Source organism: Pipra filicauda, unplaced genomic scaffold (genome assembly GCF_003945595.2).
Source record: "Pipra filicauda isolate LSUMZ 115617 unplaced genomic scaffold, ASM394559v2 scaffold121_size3267253_pilon, whole genome shotgun sequence".
Classification (NCBI taxonomy): domain Eukaryota; kingdom Metazoa; phylum Chordata; class Aves; order Passeriformes; family Pipridae; genus Pipra; species Pipra filicauda.
Window position 1 is genome coordinate 2,577,116 of NW_024103674.1, and position 15,049 is coordinate 2,592,164.

General features: G+C 46.7%; 1 protein-coding gene across 8 annotated transcripts in view; it reads right to left on the reverse strand.

The window, feature by feature from the left end:
- RAPGEF1 (Rap guanine nucleotide exchange factor 1) overlaps nucleotides 1–15,049 on the reverse strand; it is an 85,136-nt gene that overhangs the window by 12,286 nt on the left and 57,801 nt on the right. Inside the window, exons 11-15 of one of the 8 annotated variants that reach the window (XM_027739309.2) lie at nucleotides 14,470–14,625; nucleotides 5,006–5,287; nucleotides 3,576–3,668; nucleotides 1,888–1,970; nucleotides 538–649 (exon numbers count right to left, since the gene is read on the reverse strand). In XM_027739309.2, coding sequence (XP_027595110.1) covers nucleotides 538–649; nucleotides 1,888–1,970; nucleotides 3,576–3,668; nucleotides 5,006–5,287; nucleotides 14,470–14,625 — 726 coding nt within the window. Of the gene's footprint in view, nucleotides 1–537; nucleotides 650–1,887; nucleotides 1,971–3,575; nucleotides 3,669–5,005; nucleotides 5,288–14,469; nucleotides 14,629–15,049 lie in introns of all 8 variants that reach the window. The other 7 variants (XM_027739308.2, XM_027739311.2, XM_027739310.2 and 4 more) reach the window with 7 other exon arrangements.

The following is a 15,049-nucleotide window of genomic DNA, read 5'->3' on the forward strand; positions in this document are numbered from 1 at the left end:
CTCAAGCTGCATGTCAAAGACAGCGTGGTTCAAGAGCACAGCGAGCAAAGCTGGCTGGGAGTGCACCCGAGGCCAGACACGAAGCTGTTTCTCAAATACAAAACAGTTCCTTCGGCTGCTTTTCCACCTCAGCAACACAATGTCCTGCTCATTCACCTGCTGAACCTGCCATCAGACCGAAAGGCCAACACCATCAAGCCACACCTGGATTTCTTGTGCTCAGGCTCTCAGGTGATTCATTCCAAGACTGTCGCAGGATGAAGAGGTGGGAAGGGGCAGACTGGGAAAAGGGCACAAGATGTGCTGTTTTTTAGGGAGACATTTCACCTTCTGTTAAAACCTCATTCGTTGCTGATGCTCCCTGCCTGTACCAGCATCTCATACTTTATAACAACAGCCTGCACCCACATCCCAATTCTGCTGCAAGCTACTTTTTAATATCAAATAAGAGGTGATGCCTTGCTTGTGCACACAGAGAATCAGATTTCGACACAGTGTAAACCAAAGAGTACAAAAGCAAACCCTGAATGCACTTACCTCTTGCTTCAGTGTTAATCTAGCCATGATTTCGCTGTGGTCAATAAGGGACAGCTCATCTACCTCTTCCTCCAGCTGTGACGATTCCAAATTATCTGGTGACTGTGGCTGCCTGTGAAAAAAAGAGGGAAATAACCTTCATTAAATGACAGTAAGTACACAGACACTCTGGAGGTAAACCTTCTGCAAACAAACCCAAATGTCTGGCTCTAATTCTGTTGCTTTGTGCATCTCTTGAAACAGAGGAAGATGAACATTTAGGGCCTGAACACTTGTCTGTCTGCATTTCTGGCAGGATTTTACTATGCCCTGCCTAAGTACACACTTCTATGTCTCCTTAATCCACCAAATTTTTAGTGCACACAAATCTAAGCCCTTCCTCAAATGTATAGAGACTGAACCTACTCTACACATACGTATCTTAGTCAGTTCACGACCCATTGTGCTGAGACAAGGGGAGATGACAGGCTCTCATTTTGCAGGAAGGCAGAGCAGAAAGCTCTGACCATTTTTCTGGTGTACATCCCTAACTCTATTCCTACTTTCTTGTGCCTGGACATGTGCTCTCTGTGGCTATGTTCCTAAAAAAAAAAAAAATATACTTATGTTCTTCATAGCTTTCCCTAGGCACAGGCCAAAATCTCACGCACCAGTCAGTACTTTGAGCTGATAGTGAGCTTTGCAGAGCACTCTTGTGTTGTCTCCTTCACTGCAGGGATTAAAACCCTCAAACCAACTGCAGGGAAATGGGGGAGGGAAGTTGACTGTCACACACAAATCATCGCTGTTCTCTATTTTTGCTTTAGAAATGCAATTGCAGAGCAATCTCGAGCAGCAGGGAAGCACTCACTCCACTCCTCCTGAAGCCCATCTGTTACAGCTTGCACCTCTTCATTTACATAGGCAAATGATAGCTAAGAGCATTAGAAGGGATATAAAGCCTCCTGCTTCAGGGCCTCAGCCAGCCTCTAACTAGCAGGGTTAGGAAGAAATTCCCCTCTGGAAGACTATTCCAAACAGCAGTACTGACTCTTTTCACACATTTTCCTGGGAGCAGGAGGGAGCAGCCAGTGTCAGTGACAGCACTGCCGATGAGATGGACTGAGGATGGCTAACATGGGCTGCACTAACCCCCAGGGGCTCCCTGAGTCCAGCAGGGCAATCTTGCCAGGATCCTCCTTGTCCAGCAGGATCCCACCGCTCACTGTCTGTCCAAAAATGTGGGCTTAAAAGTTTAGAGAACACAGAGGAGGTTGAGGGCAGAACAGGCAGGATGGTTTGGCAGAGGGAGTTGGGAGGGCTCTGTACCCTTCAGGCTGGAAGCAGAAGCACCAAGGGAGCCAGGCTCACCTGTCAGCACCATCTTTGCCCTCCTTCCCCATGGCACTGCTGTTCACAGCGGAGTCTTTGGAGTCTTTGACAGAGGGAGATTCCTGCCAAGAGAAAGAAGTTTTTCATTATTACATGGGGTCCTTGAGCCCAGCCAGCCTTGCACTTACAGTCTGCCTGCCTCTAAATGGCCCTTTACTGTAAATTCCTACAGAGCGGTTAAAGACTGATGCAAGTTAATGCCAAATGCCAGGAAAACACAGAAGTTAATCAGACAGGAAATTTGGGACCATCTCTGGAGACTAGTGTAATTAGTACTGTTTGCTTTTAACATTGTGAAATGATGCTGAAAGTTACAACACAAGTCAGCTGTTGTCTTGGATTTTAACCCTCTCGTGACCTTTTATTTTTCCTCCAGCCCTTACTGTCGAAGTACACTTGCCTCCTGCTTTAATCCAAACGGACAGAGCCAGCTCTAAGCTCTCCAGTTTCAGTTCCCCTGCTGATTACAGCCCCCCTGCCTTGGGGGTGGATGCTCACTGGTTCCTACCTCCCTTCTCTCCCATCGGAAGAGGTTTTGTAGTGATGCAACGTTTCCACTCCACAGCTCAGGGCTGTGGAAATGAGGCTAATGCAAAAAAGCAGAACCAGCTGAACCTGTGGCTCGGAACAGCAGGTAGAGAGCTCAGAGCAAAGATAGAGCATTTTAAGTGGGCCGTTTATTAAGGAGACAAATAGCCATGAACGGCAAATGGGAATATTAATGGGAGTTCAGAATTATTTAACATCATGCAGAGCAAACCTTGGAAATTCAACCTGGTGAACAGACAGGACTGAAACCACCTACACACTATTCACTCAGCATGGAAAACCCTCTGGTGAGCTTAGGTTTCGTGGTGTCTGAAGGATTTTTCCAGACTATATCTGTAAAGCCCTTTGCTTCAAAGTTGAGAACCCGCTTGCAGCTGCCCAAGAGGATGGGCCTGGCCAGATGTGTCTCCTGAAGGGAAGTGATGGGAGCACTATCTCTTGGCATATTTGACACCAGCATGGATAAATGTCTCGGAGACATCCTGTGGAGGAGATGTGCCTTCCAAGATGAGGGCAGGCAAAAGGATCACCACGGACCTCTGCTGCTGTTTCCTATGACCCAACAGGAAGACGGGACCTCCCTGGAATGGAAAACGCCCTGGCTCCTTTAGGAAATATCTAAGATATGAGGCTTGAAGAAGGGAAGAAAAAGCATGTGAGTACAATGCTAAATCAACAGCTTACTTTTGTATCCAAACAGCAAAGGAAGAAAAATTTTTAGAGCACAAGGCTTTCTGTATTAAAATAGGGAAGGCAAAGCAGTTCCAAGAAGAGACACGGCCCCAGGATGGCACTGGTGAGGGTGCAGCTTTCTGGAAGGGAACCTCAGGCAAGCAGCTCCAAACAGACAGCGAAGCACAAAGGAAAGAGCGCGGCAAGAAGAGCCATCCCTGCCTCCTGCCAGGGCTCGCTGGAAGCATCGCCTGCTCTCCACCCAAGCCTGCAGCCAGGAGTGGGCAAGCAGAGGGATGGCCAGCGAGGGAGTTGGGGCAGCAGGACGGACACAGGAGCTCCAGGGTGTGCAGAAGAGGCCGGTGCCAAGCGCGTCAGCCCCGGTGTGAACTCAGCATGCACCAGGCAGCCCCTTCCCGGTGTCCGGCCCTCTCCGGGTTACTTACTCCTTCAGAGCGAGGGAGTTCCCCGTTGCTCTGGCCAGAGGAATACAGATTGACGTATTCACCCTCACCAGCCTCCTCACTGGCGTTTTCACTCTGAGGGAGACAGGATGAAAGGAAATACGTGATGGTGTCGCCCACCAGCACTGAATGTTAGTGAGAGAACGTGCCCACGGGCCGGGAGCAGAACTGCCCTCGGCAGCTGCTCTCACATAATGGGGAGCTGTTCTCTGTCTCCAACACTGGCCATTGAGGCTGTACCATCCCAGGGGTCATTATTTTCTGGTTCTGAAGGACTGTCCCAAGGGCCCTGAGCTGCAGGAGGACAGCAGCAGGCACTGCTTTGGAAGAGCTGTGGACTCCGTGTGAGACTGCCAAGGTGCAACGGGCACGTGTGGATTGCAGGGTGCCGGAAGCGGAGCGTTCAGAGCTGGACACACGAGTGCCCGTCCTACCCTCACTGCAGTCCTGTCACTGAATGCAGAACAGCCCTGCAGCCCTGAGGGCATCAAAGGCATCCCCCAAACTACTCTACGAGACCCATCACACCAGGATAAACCAAACCCGAGCGCTTCTGGGGGATAACAAGGACCCAACGCAAGGAAGATGCAAAGCAAGGTCACGTCCAAGGCGTGCAAACCTGCACATTTACTCTGTAATCAGTGACCCTCTTCCAATCCTGGTGAAGAGGCAGCACTAGAAGGCCCTGTGCTGACAGCTCTAATCCCATCAACTCTCTGCTTCACAGGAGAGGAAAGAGGAACTGTCTTGAAAATGAGGTGTTTAAAAAAGTAGCTGTAATGGACAAACCTGCTCAGTGATCTGCAAACTGACCTGGGACCTCAAACTAGCAGTGTGGGAACAGCATTAGCCTAACTTCACCAACATGTGATACCTGCCACCAAGGGCACAGCTGGAGCTGCTGGGAAGTGGGAAAAGCAGGAATCTGGAGAGAACAATGGGTTTATGCACAGGAGAGACAGAGCTGGACTGCACCCATTGCTCCTGGGGCTCACCAGAGACTTAGGAGGGAGCAGGGCAGCAACTGCAGGATGGAAACTGTTGTAAGGAACCTGTGTTTAGAAACTATCAACCTCACAAAACACTTCTTTACCTCCCTCAGCTTTGTATTACAATTGCAGGAAGCTACAGCAACTTCTCCTCTCCCCTTCACCAGCATTTGACATTTTGTGTTTCCTACTCATGTGTTAATGTTTTCTCAAACCTGCTGAGGTTGTTCATTTTTTCTAGCTACCATTTTTATAAGAAATATCTACTCTGCAATTCACACATGCACTTGGAAACCAGACTAGACCACACTTAGCATGTATTAATACAAGAGACATTTTCTTTAAAAAAAAAACACAACAAAACCAAACAAATAAAGGCAGCCTTGTGTTAAGGTGCATCATTATCTCTTTGGATGGTCTCACCGAAGGCGTCTGGAGAGAATCAGTGAAAGAGGTTTCAGAAGGAAGGCAGACAGGAGCATTCCCGTTAAAGCTGCTCTCCTGAGAAGAGGAGTTTGGCACATCCACAGTGCTGGGTGACTGGCTGGCTGCGGCGGGCACCGCCAGGTCGGGGCTCGGAGATGGGTGGACGGGCGGAAAAGGCGGGGTGGAGCAGGAGGAGGAGGTAGAAGACAGGAAAGGAGGTATGGAGACTTGGTTGTGAGGCACAAAGTCCTGGGAGTAGGACCTAAACACGGATTTGTACTGCGGGATGCAGGGACGTACAACACAAAAACAAGGAAGAAGGGGAAAGGAAAGAGAGACAGACAAGAGAAAAAGTAATTAGATCGGCAGCAGCGTAGCAGTGACAGCACAAGGCATTTCTAACACAGGCAGCACTATTTTACCATCCACATGCTAGAGCAGGAATTGCTGCCTGGGATACATCAGCCAGTTTTTTCAGGAGAGGCATGTTCTGGCACAAACAGCAGCTCAGCTGCTCAACTCACAGAGGGAAAGTGGGCAGCGAGGTGTGACCTGCAGGTATCCAGCCTTTGCTATGCAGGGAAAAGCCTGGGTATCTCAGTACTAATGCAGTGACCCTGAAAATCACTCGAGTGGAGGAAAGGATGTAAAAGCATACAGAAACCAGGACTCTGAGCATGCTGGAAGTATCTAGACAGAGAAAAGTACTCCAAGTGCTTCTTGCTTTTCTGGGATTTTCCGCAGGATCCAAATTTAAGATGCTGTTTGCTCCAGCCCTGTAATTTAGCAGCTACTGTGTCAAGTCTGTTCCAGAACACACAGCTCCCAGGGAGGAGCAGCTGGATACTCCCTTCAAAGTTACACTGAAGGATACAGGGAGATTATGCTGCTACTCCTTCCCATTCGAGAAAAACAGGGAGCAAAAATGATAATTGCCCTCAGGAGCGATGAATTCCTTATCAAACTGATCCTTTAATGCAGTGCCTCGAAGACTCAGCTGAAGAGATGAAAAGAGATCATCTGCGTAAAGCTTTATTTCACTATCTCTCCTAATCATCAGATTACTGTTCAGATAATATTAAACAGGGTGCAGTGGGAATATATTGTGCCAAGAAAAACAAGAGCAACCCTCTGTCTTTTAACATCTGGTGCTAGTAAGATTTGCCATCAGGGTAAGTCCAAAACAAAGCTGACAACCATTAAAAAAAAAAAAAAAAGACAGACAATAATGCTAAATCTGCTGGAGAGGAGTTTATTTTAAAACCTGCAGAGCTCAACCACCAGTGAGATCTGTGTCAAAGTCAAGTGGACTGAAGGAAGAGCCACATCATCCAAAAAAACCCACACTGAAACAAAGCTGTGGCGCTGCTCGGTTGAGTGATCTGCTGCAGAAGGATGGTGCAGTACAGAGCTCTCAAGAAGCACAGACACAACTTGCTCAAACCAGGCTGAAAAGTGACACTGCTGTGATGTAAAAAGAAGGGGAAACAAGGCAGGAATCAGAGAATTCAGGCTACATTTTCTCAGGAGAGCTGAGCTGGTTAAGCAAAGCTTAGTCCATCACCTGAGCCACAGCAGCATCCAGCTCAGCAGTGGCGTTTTTGTTTCTACCTAGGAAAGATGTGAGCATAAAAAACTAAACTGAGAACAGCCTCGGGCCAGAAGCCTGGTTGGAAAAAGCTTTTTCACTACAAAGGAAAGGAAATGTAAAGGTCAATGGTTAGACTTTACCTTCAACCACCTTAATCCTTGAGTGGCTGCCCTCCGCTGTGCCTGGAGTCCAGCAGTGCTCTGGGTGTATTCTCAGGGCCCAAAACAAATTGCAGGCCATAATACAGAGGAGGGGAGTGGGATGCTTTGGAAAGAGAGCTTAAAAGACTACTGAAAAATAATTAAAATGCAAATCCCCACCACATGCCTGTGGCTAAAAGGAGACTGGCTTTAGGACAGGCTCCTCTCTCTTCCTGCCCATTTCTTTCCGGATGAGCAGCGCTGGCTCCAGGGACACTGTCAGCTTTTGGAGCTGCCTCAGTAACAATGACAAGTCTAATCTCTGTATTTACTTTCTGCCTGGATAAATGCTCTACATTTATTCATTTTCACTTGCATGGCACAAACCACTAAATCCCTCGTAAGACGCCAGGCTCATGACATCACCTTGGCTCAGCAGATTCATTTATGCCTGCCTGGTATTCCATGATCTCACTGGTGCTGATAGGCCAACTATCACCCCAAGTCCCAGCCTAGACCCCAAACCACCGCTGCCATGGCTCAGGAAGGCACTCAAAAAACTGCAGTCCTGGTAACAAGACCCTCTGCTCCTGTAAAGGAAATAATTAGCTCCAACAGAAGCTGTGTGCCAGCTCCCCTGGAGCTGGGCTTCCTGCACCCACACGGGACGGGCGGCACACGCTGTCCCTCACTTTGTAGTTGATGGACATCTACCACAGAGGAGTTCCAAGAGGTTTTGTCCCTGACCTGCCGAACCCAAAGGAAAAGCCAGGCTTTTTCAAAGCAGCAGTGGAGCTCACGCAGGGCAAGAGTGAAAGGAAATGAGCGTCCTCAGCCAAGTCACTCTGGGACAGGCAGAGCCCTGCGTGAGGTGCTGGCAGGGTTAGCTCAGGGCAGACTCTGGTGCCCTGCAGCCTGGGCCAGCAGCTCAGAGAGATGAGTTATTGCTTAACATTTGCACAGCTTCTGCCTTGAGGAGTTTCAGAGAAATTAATCCCAATTCAAAGGCAATTTAAACCTAAATATAACATAACATTGCATAAATTTTACAAGTTTAAATGCAGATATGTTAGTATCGACAATGACTATATAATTCATCTCTCCTCGGCCTCATCAATACACCTTTCAGAACAACATCTTGGCATGAGATATGTTGAAAATCCCGGTTTAAGGCTCAGGTACCCAGGAAAATGCATTAATCTTCATTATGTGATCCGTGAACAATCATTTAAGGATGCAGACAGGCTCTCAGCATGCTGTTAACAAAGGGAACAGCGCAGAGAAGCCTTTGGAGCACTGGCATTAATTAGTCAGACTGCTCTCCACTTCCAATTTTGTAGTAAAGTTGCATCTTGTAGAAAGGGAACCAGGGAGCCCCCTCCTTCCTCCGGAGCCTGCAAGCAGCTCTGGAATTCCAGTTATGCAGCCGTGCTGGGACAAGAGCCAAGATTGCAGCATACTTTTAAAGAGGGGGAAAAAAAACACCCTGCAGTGAAGATGATGTCCATATGGCACCTATTCCTCTGCTCCCCAGTCTGACCCAGCCCAGCCAGCAGCTGCAGCAGGAATTGCAGCAATGGCTTCCATGGGATTTGGGTGTTGCACATCTCTTGGAAGCCCTGCTATCCTCTGAGAGACATACTCTTTTGGGGAGGGGACAGTCCATTCAGCACAACTGTCACAAGGAAACAAGTAATCCTCTAGTCCTCCCCATAAGAGGCAACAGTTTATCTTGGAAACAAATCAGTGCTTCTTTTAATCTGCTTCTTAGAGGTTTCCTGCAGGGTCAGTCAGGCCTTGGTTATGGCTGTACAGACACAACCTCCTACTCCATGGCTTTGCTTTAAGTGAAGTATTTCAAAATAATCTCTGGGAAAGCTAGAAAAAAGGGTGCAACAGGAATCTTTGGGAAAGGATGCTTTCCTCTATCCAAACTCCAGCCACGCTGCCAGCTCCCATCACAGGACCAGAAGATGATCCCGACCTATGACAGCAAACAGCCAAGACAGGGAGAAGAGAGAGAGATCTCTCTGCTCTCACCAGTAAAGTGGCTTTTAAAAGGACCTATCTGCCACCTGGGAAGTACTTCCACAAAGCGTGCTTTGAGCTGGGAGCACTCTTGTCTCCTGGGAACAGCAGGAAGCAAACGTGCCCGGCCCTGAACATTTACCACACACTGTGACACACAAAGGTCTCCCAGAGACGGCATCTTTCAACCTTTTCAGTTTGCTGCCTTTGATTTTTTTTGCAACAGTGAATATTTTAGGACAGCTTTCCATCATTAGCAGTCGTGTTACAGGATGTCCCAAAGGTCAACGACATTCTGGCTGTTTATTTGGATTAGATGGCAGGAGATAAGCACTCTAATAGGAAACTTATTTCAAGAGTGATGCTTCTCCACGCTCACTAGGCATGGCTGACCACAGCTAACAGGGAGACAGGGATATATATGCAGGGAGTCACTGGCTGCAAGTTACAACAGTCTCAATCCTAAATCCGAAGCTGAATTCAATTATATGGCTGACAGAGCATCTGCAGTATCAGCAGACACAGTCTTTACCTTTTAAGCATAGCCTTCTCAGTTACCCTATGGATTTCTGCCAAATTAATCTGCCATCCTGCCAGACACTCCCAGATCAGGTAGAGCTTCAGACTTCCAAAACATGAAGCTATCAGAGGAAAAGATCAATCTTTTAGATATCCTCTGCTAATGCTATTAAGAGAATGACATGGCAACATGCCAGAACTGGATGCCCAAATTCTAACAGTACAGAACTATGTTCACAAAATACTGGGTGTTGCACAAAGTCGTTACACCCTAAGAATATAATTGCACAGACAACTATTGGAAAAGACTTCCTATCTCATGACACAATGCTGGGCTTCCAGGTACTTTTGCTAATGAGGAAGGAAATGCTCCTGCAATGAATGGCTGGAAACACAAGCTGCCAACAGAATGGTTTCAAGCACTGCCACAGGAAAGGCAGCAACTCCTCGGGTTGGAATGTTTCTCAGCAAAGCCTCTGACCCAGCTGCACAACTGACCTCCCTGGTTTAAAGCAATGGTTTGCCCAGCAGAGGGATGGATGGGGTTTGCTGTGTCTCCCGGCTTCTGCACAAGAAAACACAACATCCAAACTTCTCCTTGAGAGGGAGGGATTCCTGTACATCTTTGCAACAAAATAAATAAGGGGGCAGTGGAGGAAGAAAACATTTGTAAGATTTATTAACCATGCTGTCACGCATCTCTCCTTTGAAACTATCAGAAAAATTCAACCTGATTGCACCAGCAGTGTCAACTCTTCTTTACCTTGTAGACAATACCACCATGTTTAGGAAGCAGACCTTGGAAAGGCAGAGCCTGGAGACAGAGACAAGACTCCTAAAAAGCCAGTCACACAAAAACCATGGTGTGTGTGTGGTCTATGAAGTCAACATGGGACTGTTTAGATAGACCTACACAGAGACCTGTAGTGCTCCAAATACAAGGAAAATGCACAAACCATCAGAGGAAGTGGTTTTCAGAAGCAGGATTCAGTGATGCCAGCAGGCACTATTAATACCAGCACTATTAATACCAGTGTCCAGGCCTGCCGTGGGCAGTGGAAATGAACACAAACACAGAAGGAATGCTAAACAGGAAAGGCAAAACAATACCTAAGACTCAGCAGCTGGTTAAATGGATGCAAATCTTTCCTTTCCCCCTTTCCTCTGCTCCAAGTTAAGGAGCCAAAACCTAAGGACAGAAATGAACAAACACACTACGATTTCCCAGTCCCTGATTTGATTGAGGCTTCCACCATATGAATGAAAACAGCTCAGTCTCTGCTGAGGGCCAGAGCCTGGCGTGTGCTGCAGACTGGAATTGTGCTACAGGAACAGGAGCAAGGCAGGGAAAACATGGGAAGCACATGTCTGCATTGTGCACGCCTTTAACCACTTATCTGACCCCCCCCTTTTCCTGAACATACGTTAGCACACACACAAGAAAGAGAAACAGTTGCTGTGAATTTTCTGTGAGCTTGCTCAATTTGTTCAAGAATGGTGGGAACAAGTGAGAACAGAAGTGCTGAACTGGAGCTTTCATAAGGAAATCACTTGCGCCTTCTGCTGGAATCTGACAGCCCATTGGTTTCTGGAAAATTACTGGAAATGTTTCTTAATTAAAAAGAAAACATAAGAAAAAACATTTTGAGAAAGAAAAGTTATTTCTCCCCAGTGGAGGATGCAGCCAAATTTCCACTAATGGCACGTACACGTCTCTGAGATACAACTGTTCCTTGTTTCAGTGAGGAAAAGCTTCCACAAGACTTTCTGCAGCCTTTGGAGGAAAATGTGTGGATAGGCAGCAATAGAGCTTGTCGCCGGATGATTTCCTCTATCAGTGCAGGGCTCTCCAGCTGCCAGGAAGTATCAAGATTCCAAGGTCTGATTCCTGCCACTCGGATACCTGCCCACCCACTTCCAGTCAAACAGCACAAGGAGTTGCTAAACCAAGGGACAGTAGCTCTGTGTTCACAAGAAGAAGGGAAGGAGGTGATCAGCTAGAAAAAGACTACTGCCCAGAGTCACCAAGGAGGGTGCTTACTGCACTCCTCCCTTCCCACTGTTTAGTGCTTTCAGAAGAGATGGCAATCCCTAGAATGATCCTTGACAGTACCATCCACTTGTCCCCCAGTGTGGGATTTAACAGCTTAGCTGTGCATGGCATGGGGAATAGGATGCTGCAGTTCCTTAAGACATCAGCCCACACTACCAACACAGCCCTTGCTGGCACAGAGGCCAGACACGAATCAGACTCGGTTAAAAAACAGCTCAACTTGCCAAACCTATGAGGTTTGATCCAGTTGCTCAAGATCTGCCTCTATCCAGTAAAAACTATTACCTCTGACACAATTTCCTGCAAAGGAGGCAAAAGCACGATTAGTGGGCTCACAGGGCAGGGGTGGCAGCTGGGCTGCAGCAGCCTCTGCAGTGGTGATGGGAGGGAAAGGAGTTGGGGCTCTAGAAGAGAAATTCATGCATTAAAAATTAAAAGATGCTCTGAACAACTTCACCTCTTTCTTTTTTTTTTGCTTCAAAACAAAACTGTCTGAAAACAGTCTTTTTAAGCCCTGTAAATCAGTAGTAGGGCACTAATCCTTCACCTGAGCACAAAGCTAACAGGATAACATGCAGAACGTGGTGCAGGGTCGGCTTTCCTGTTGCCAGCACAGGAACAGATGGGTTTAGGGCCAGCTCTCCCCTCTGGGATTGACTCCTGCTGTCCATCCCAGGCCAGTCTCCAGGGAAGGAAAAAAGCACAGGGCACTTTGTGAAAATTGGCTACGCTTGGCAAAGCTGCAGGGCATTGCTTGTCCTGGGTCAATGGACAACCATATCGGCTTGAACCTCCTGGTATTGATCCAAGGAGGTTTTTGCTTCCTGTACAGAAAGGATAACGATTCATATGTAGGAGATCTATAATTTTAAAAGATCTGATAGGCACCACTGATATCTGGGCACACAAGAGGCCAACTCCTCAGCTGGCTGTGTCTGGGAGGTGTGCTCTCCCCAGCACTGACTCCCTGGCTGGGGCTGGAGGGAAGGTAATGCTTATTTTTACCAGGTTTGTTGTTCACCCCAGCACTCAACTGAGTGGCTTTTTTCTAGGGAGAGGGGAAAAACAGAGACATGAAAATATGAGGAGCAGCATAACATGTTTAAAGTGCTCATGGCATCCCTTGAGTGAAACCACACAGTCCTTCCAGTCAACGCTGGGAGCAGATTGAAAGAGGGGCCCTGGTCCTTCTCAGTGCTCATGGAGGGTGTCACCCTGGGAAGGATCCAAACCTTCACAGCTGTTTCACATCTCTGTCTCATTAGGGATGGGGGAAATGGGATAAGACATGGTTATGGTATTACATGGGTCAGCTATGATGCATGTAAGGACATTGGTATTTTGCAGCTCAAAGAGACACTGTCATAGTGAAAATCTCATTTTGCCTGTGGAAAAAAATAGACCAGCTAGAGACATGAGCAACTATGAGATTATCCTAATTTAAAGGCACTAATGGAAAAATCACCATTTTAAATTCAGCTTATTTCCTTTGTGCATTTGACAGTGCACTGTCTCATTGTTCTCATTGTTCCTCATGCTCCAGCCATTCATTTTCCCCTCACCAAATCCTTGCAAAAATGAGCAAGGATTTTTTAATGAAGTTTTAACATTTCATAAAATAATACATCCACAATAATGCAGTCCAGAGTAAGGTGAGAATAGGTCAGAACACTTTAGTAGGTAGTAATCATTTAACCCAAAAAGAACACTTTTTTAAAAGTGTCCACATATTTTTAGAACGCTATAGAATCATATTTATAGCCTCTCAATTAAAACAAAAATAGTCAAGTGCTTTTACCCAGTCTTACAGTTCCATGTTTTGCTTGCCAGGACCACTATCAAATAAGAGAGCTGTAAAATTCAGGGCTTTCACTTCAAATTTTAAAACTGTTTATCACAAATGTATGCAAGCACTAACCTTTCCACCCCTCAGCCTTTTCATCTGTGCAGCAAAGCTATGATACTGCTCTCTCTACAAGTGGAAGCCAAAAGCTTTAATTCATGGCTTGTGAAGTAGCACTACTTGTAAAGCACTTGAATACTTTCGTCTTCTTCGGACCAGTGATTATCACTAATTTTTAAAGAATGAGTAAGTGTTGAAATGGGAAGATAACAGTGGCACAGTGGGAGGATACTGTTTTCAAACATCCAGAATTAAACTAATTGAACACCTCTGAATTTTCTCAAGTCATGTCTGATAATTTCTTCTCCAGAAGAAGTCTAATTTACTAAACATCCAGGTCACTGTTAAAAAATAGTCTATTCTCAGTTGTCATCACATGGCAATCAGAGCATAACCACGTAGTTTTACATGCAAATGAGCCCCACACTGATGAGCTGGAGGAATCCCATGGTTTGGTTTAATTTCCTTATATTAATACTTTGTTATTACTACCACTTAATTTAAGCAGTTGATCACAGATTTAAGCAGTGCTCTAATACTATTCTTATTTTTATTTAAATCATTCCTGGTTCTTCTTGCTAATCTTTCTTCTGGCTGCTCACAAGTGCTGTAGGAGAGAAAATCCTGCTCATCCATCACCTAATCATACAAGCAAACTGAGCTTGTTTGGGATCACAGAGACATGAAAGGAAGCAAATAGACAAATATGAGATGAAAAATCTGGCAGAGGCCATTTTCTGGAAAAAAAAAAATAAAAATTAGGAGCTGCAGCCACTGTTCCATATGTTTGACTAAATCCTTGTATTTTGGGGATGGTATCTTGTTATTTCTCCAAAGGCCAGGCTCACATGGCAGCCTTTAATCAACTCATCCACATCACTGGAATTATGCAAAGGAACAAAAAGACTTTGCAGCTCCAACGTGCAGCCTGGGGAGCATGTAGGTCACGGGAGTGTGTCTGGGCACAGGGTCAGCTCTCCTTCCTCAGTCCCCCACCACAAATGTCCACATGGCCACACATATAAAGTAAGGAAAGCCACACCTCCCCTGGGCTTCATTTAGTGAGATTCACACACTGTTTTTCCCTCCTGGTTGGTTATTACTGCACGAGCTCAAAAGCCCCCAAAAGAACCTTCACCTTCACGTGGGAGGGTAAGCCCAGAGTTTGCACACAAGTGTATCAGCAATAAGAAAACACACACGTGTCACAGTGTGGAGGGAACTCACCGAGTGCACAGGAAAGGAGCTGTGCCGGCTGAGAAAGGAGTTAGAGACTGACATAGTGAGGCCCTGAGTGGCACCGGAGTCCTCGGGGGTGAAGGGCACTTTAGTTTGCTGGACACAGTAGGAGACAGAAGAGAGAGAAGAGGCAGCATAGGAGGCCTGCTGAGGAGGGGGGAGAAAAAGCAAGAGACACAAGACACAGAGAAAGAGAGCACAGAAAAGGCGATGAATAAAGGGTAAGAAACTCTAACTGTAAAACAATGCATATAATGGCTGGCTAAACAAACAGCTATTCATACAGTTCATCAGAGCCAGACACGCCAATATGCCTTTCTTGAGCTCAAGGGGCACGGCAGAAATCACAGTTCAAATCTTCTTTGTTTCACAAATCCCTTAAAAATAAACTCCCTCCTCCCCCTTCCAGCTCACCCGTGGACATCTGCTGGGGGGAGAGGTTGTTCCTCACTGCCCTTTTCTCTCCCTGGTATGGGGGGCAGATGCCCAAAGGAGGAACTGGCTCTTGCTTCTGGCTGCTAAACAGCTGATTCTTGCAGACTGCTATTTTTTGTGGCACCCTGCAGAC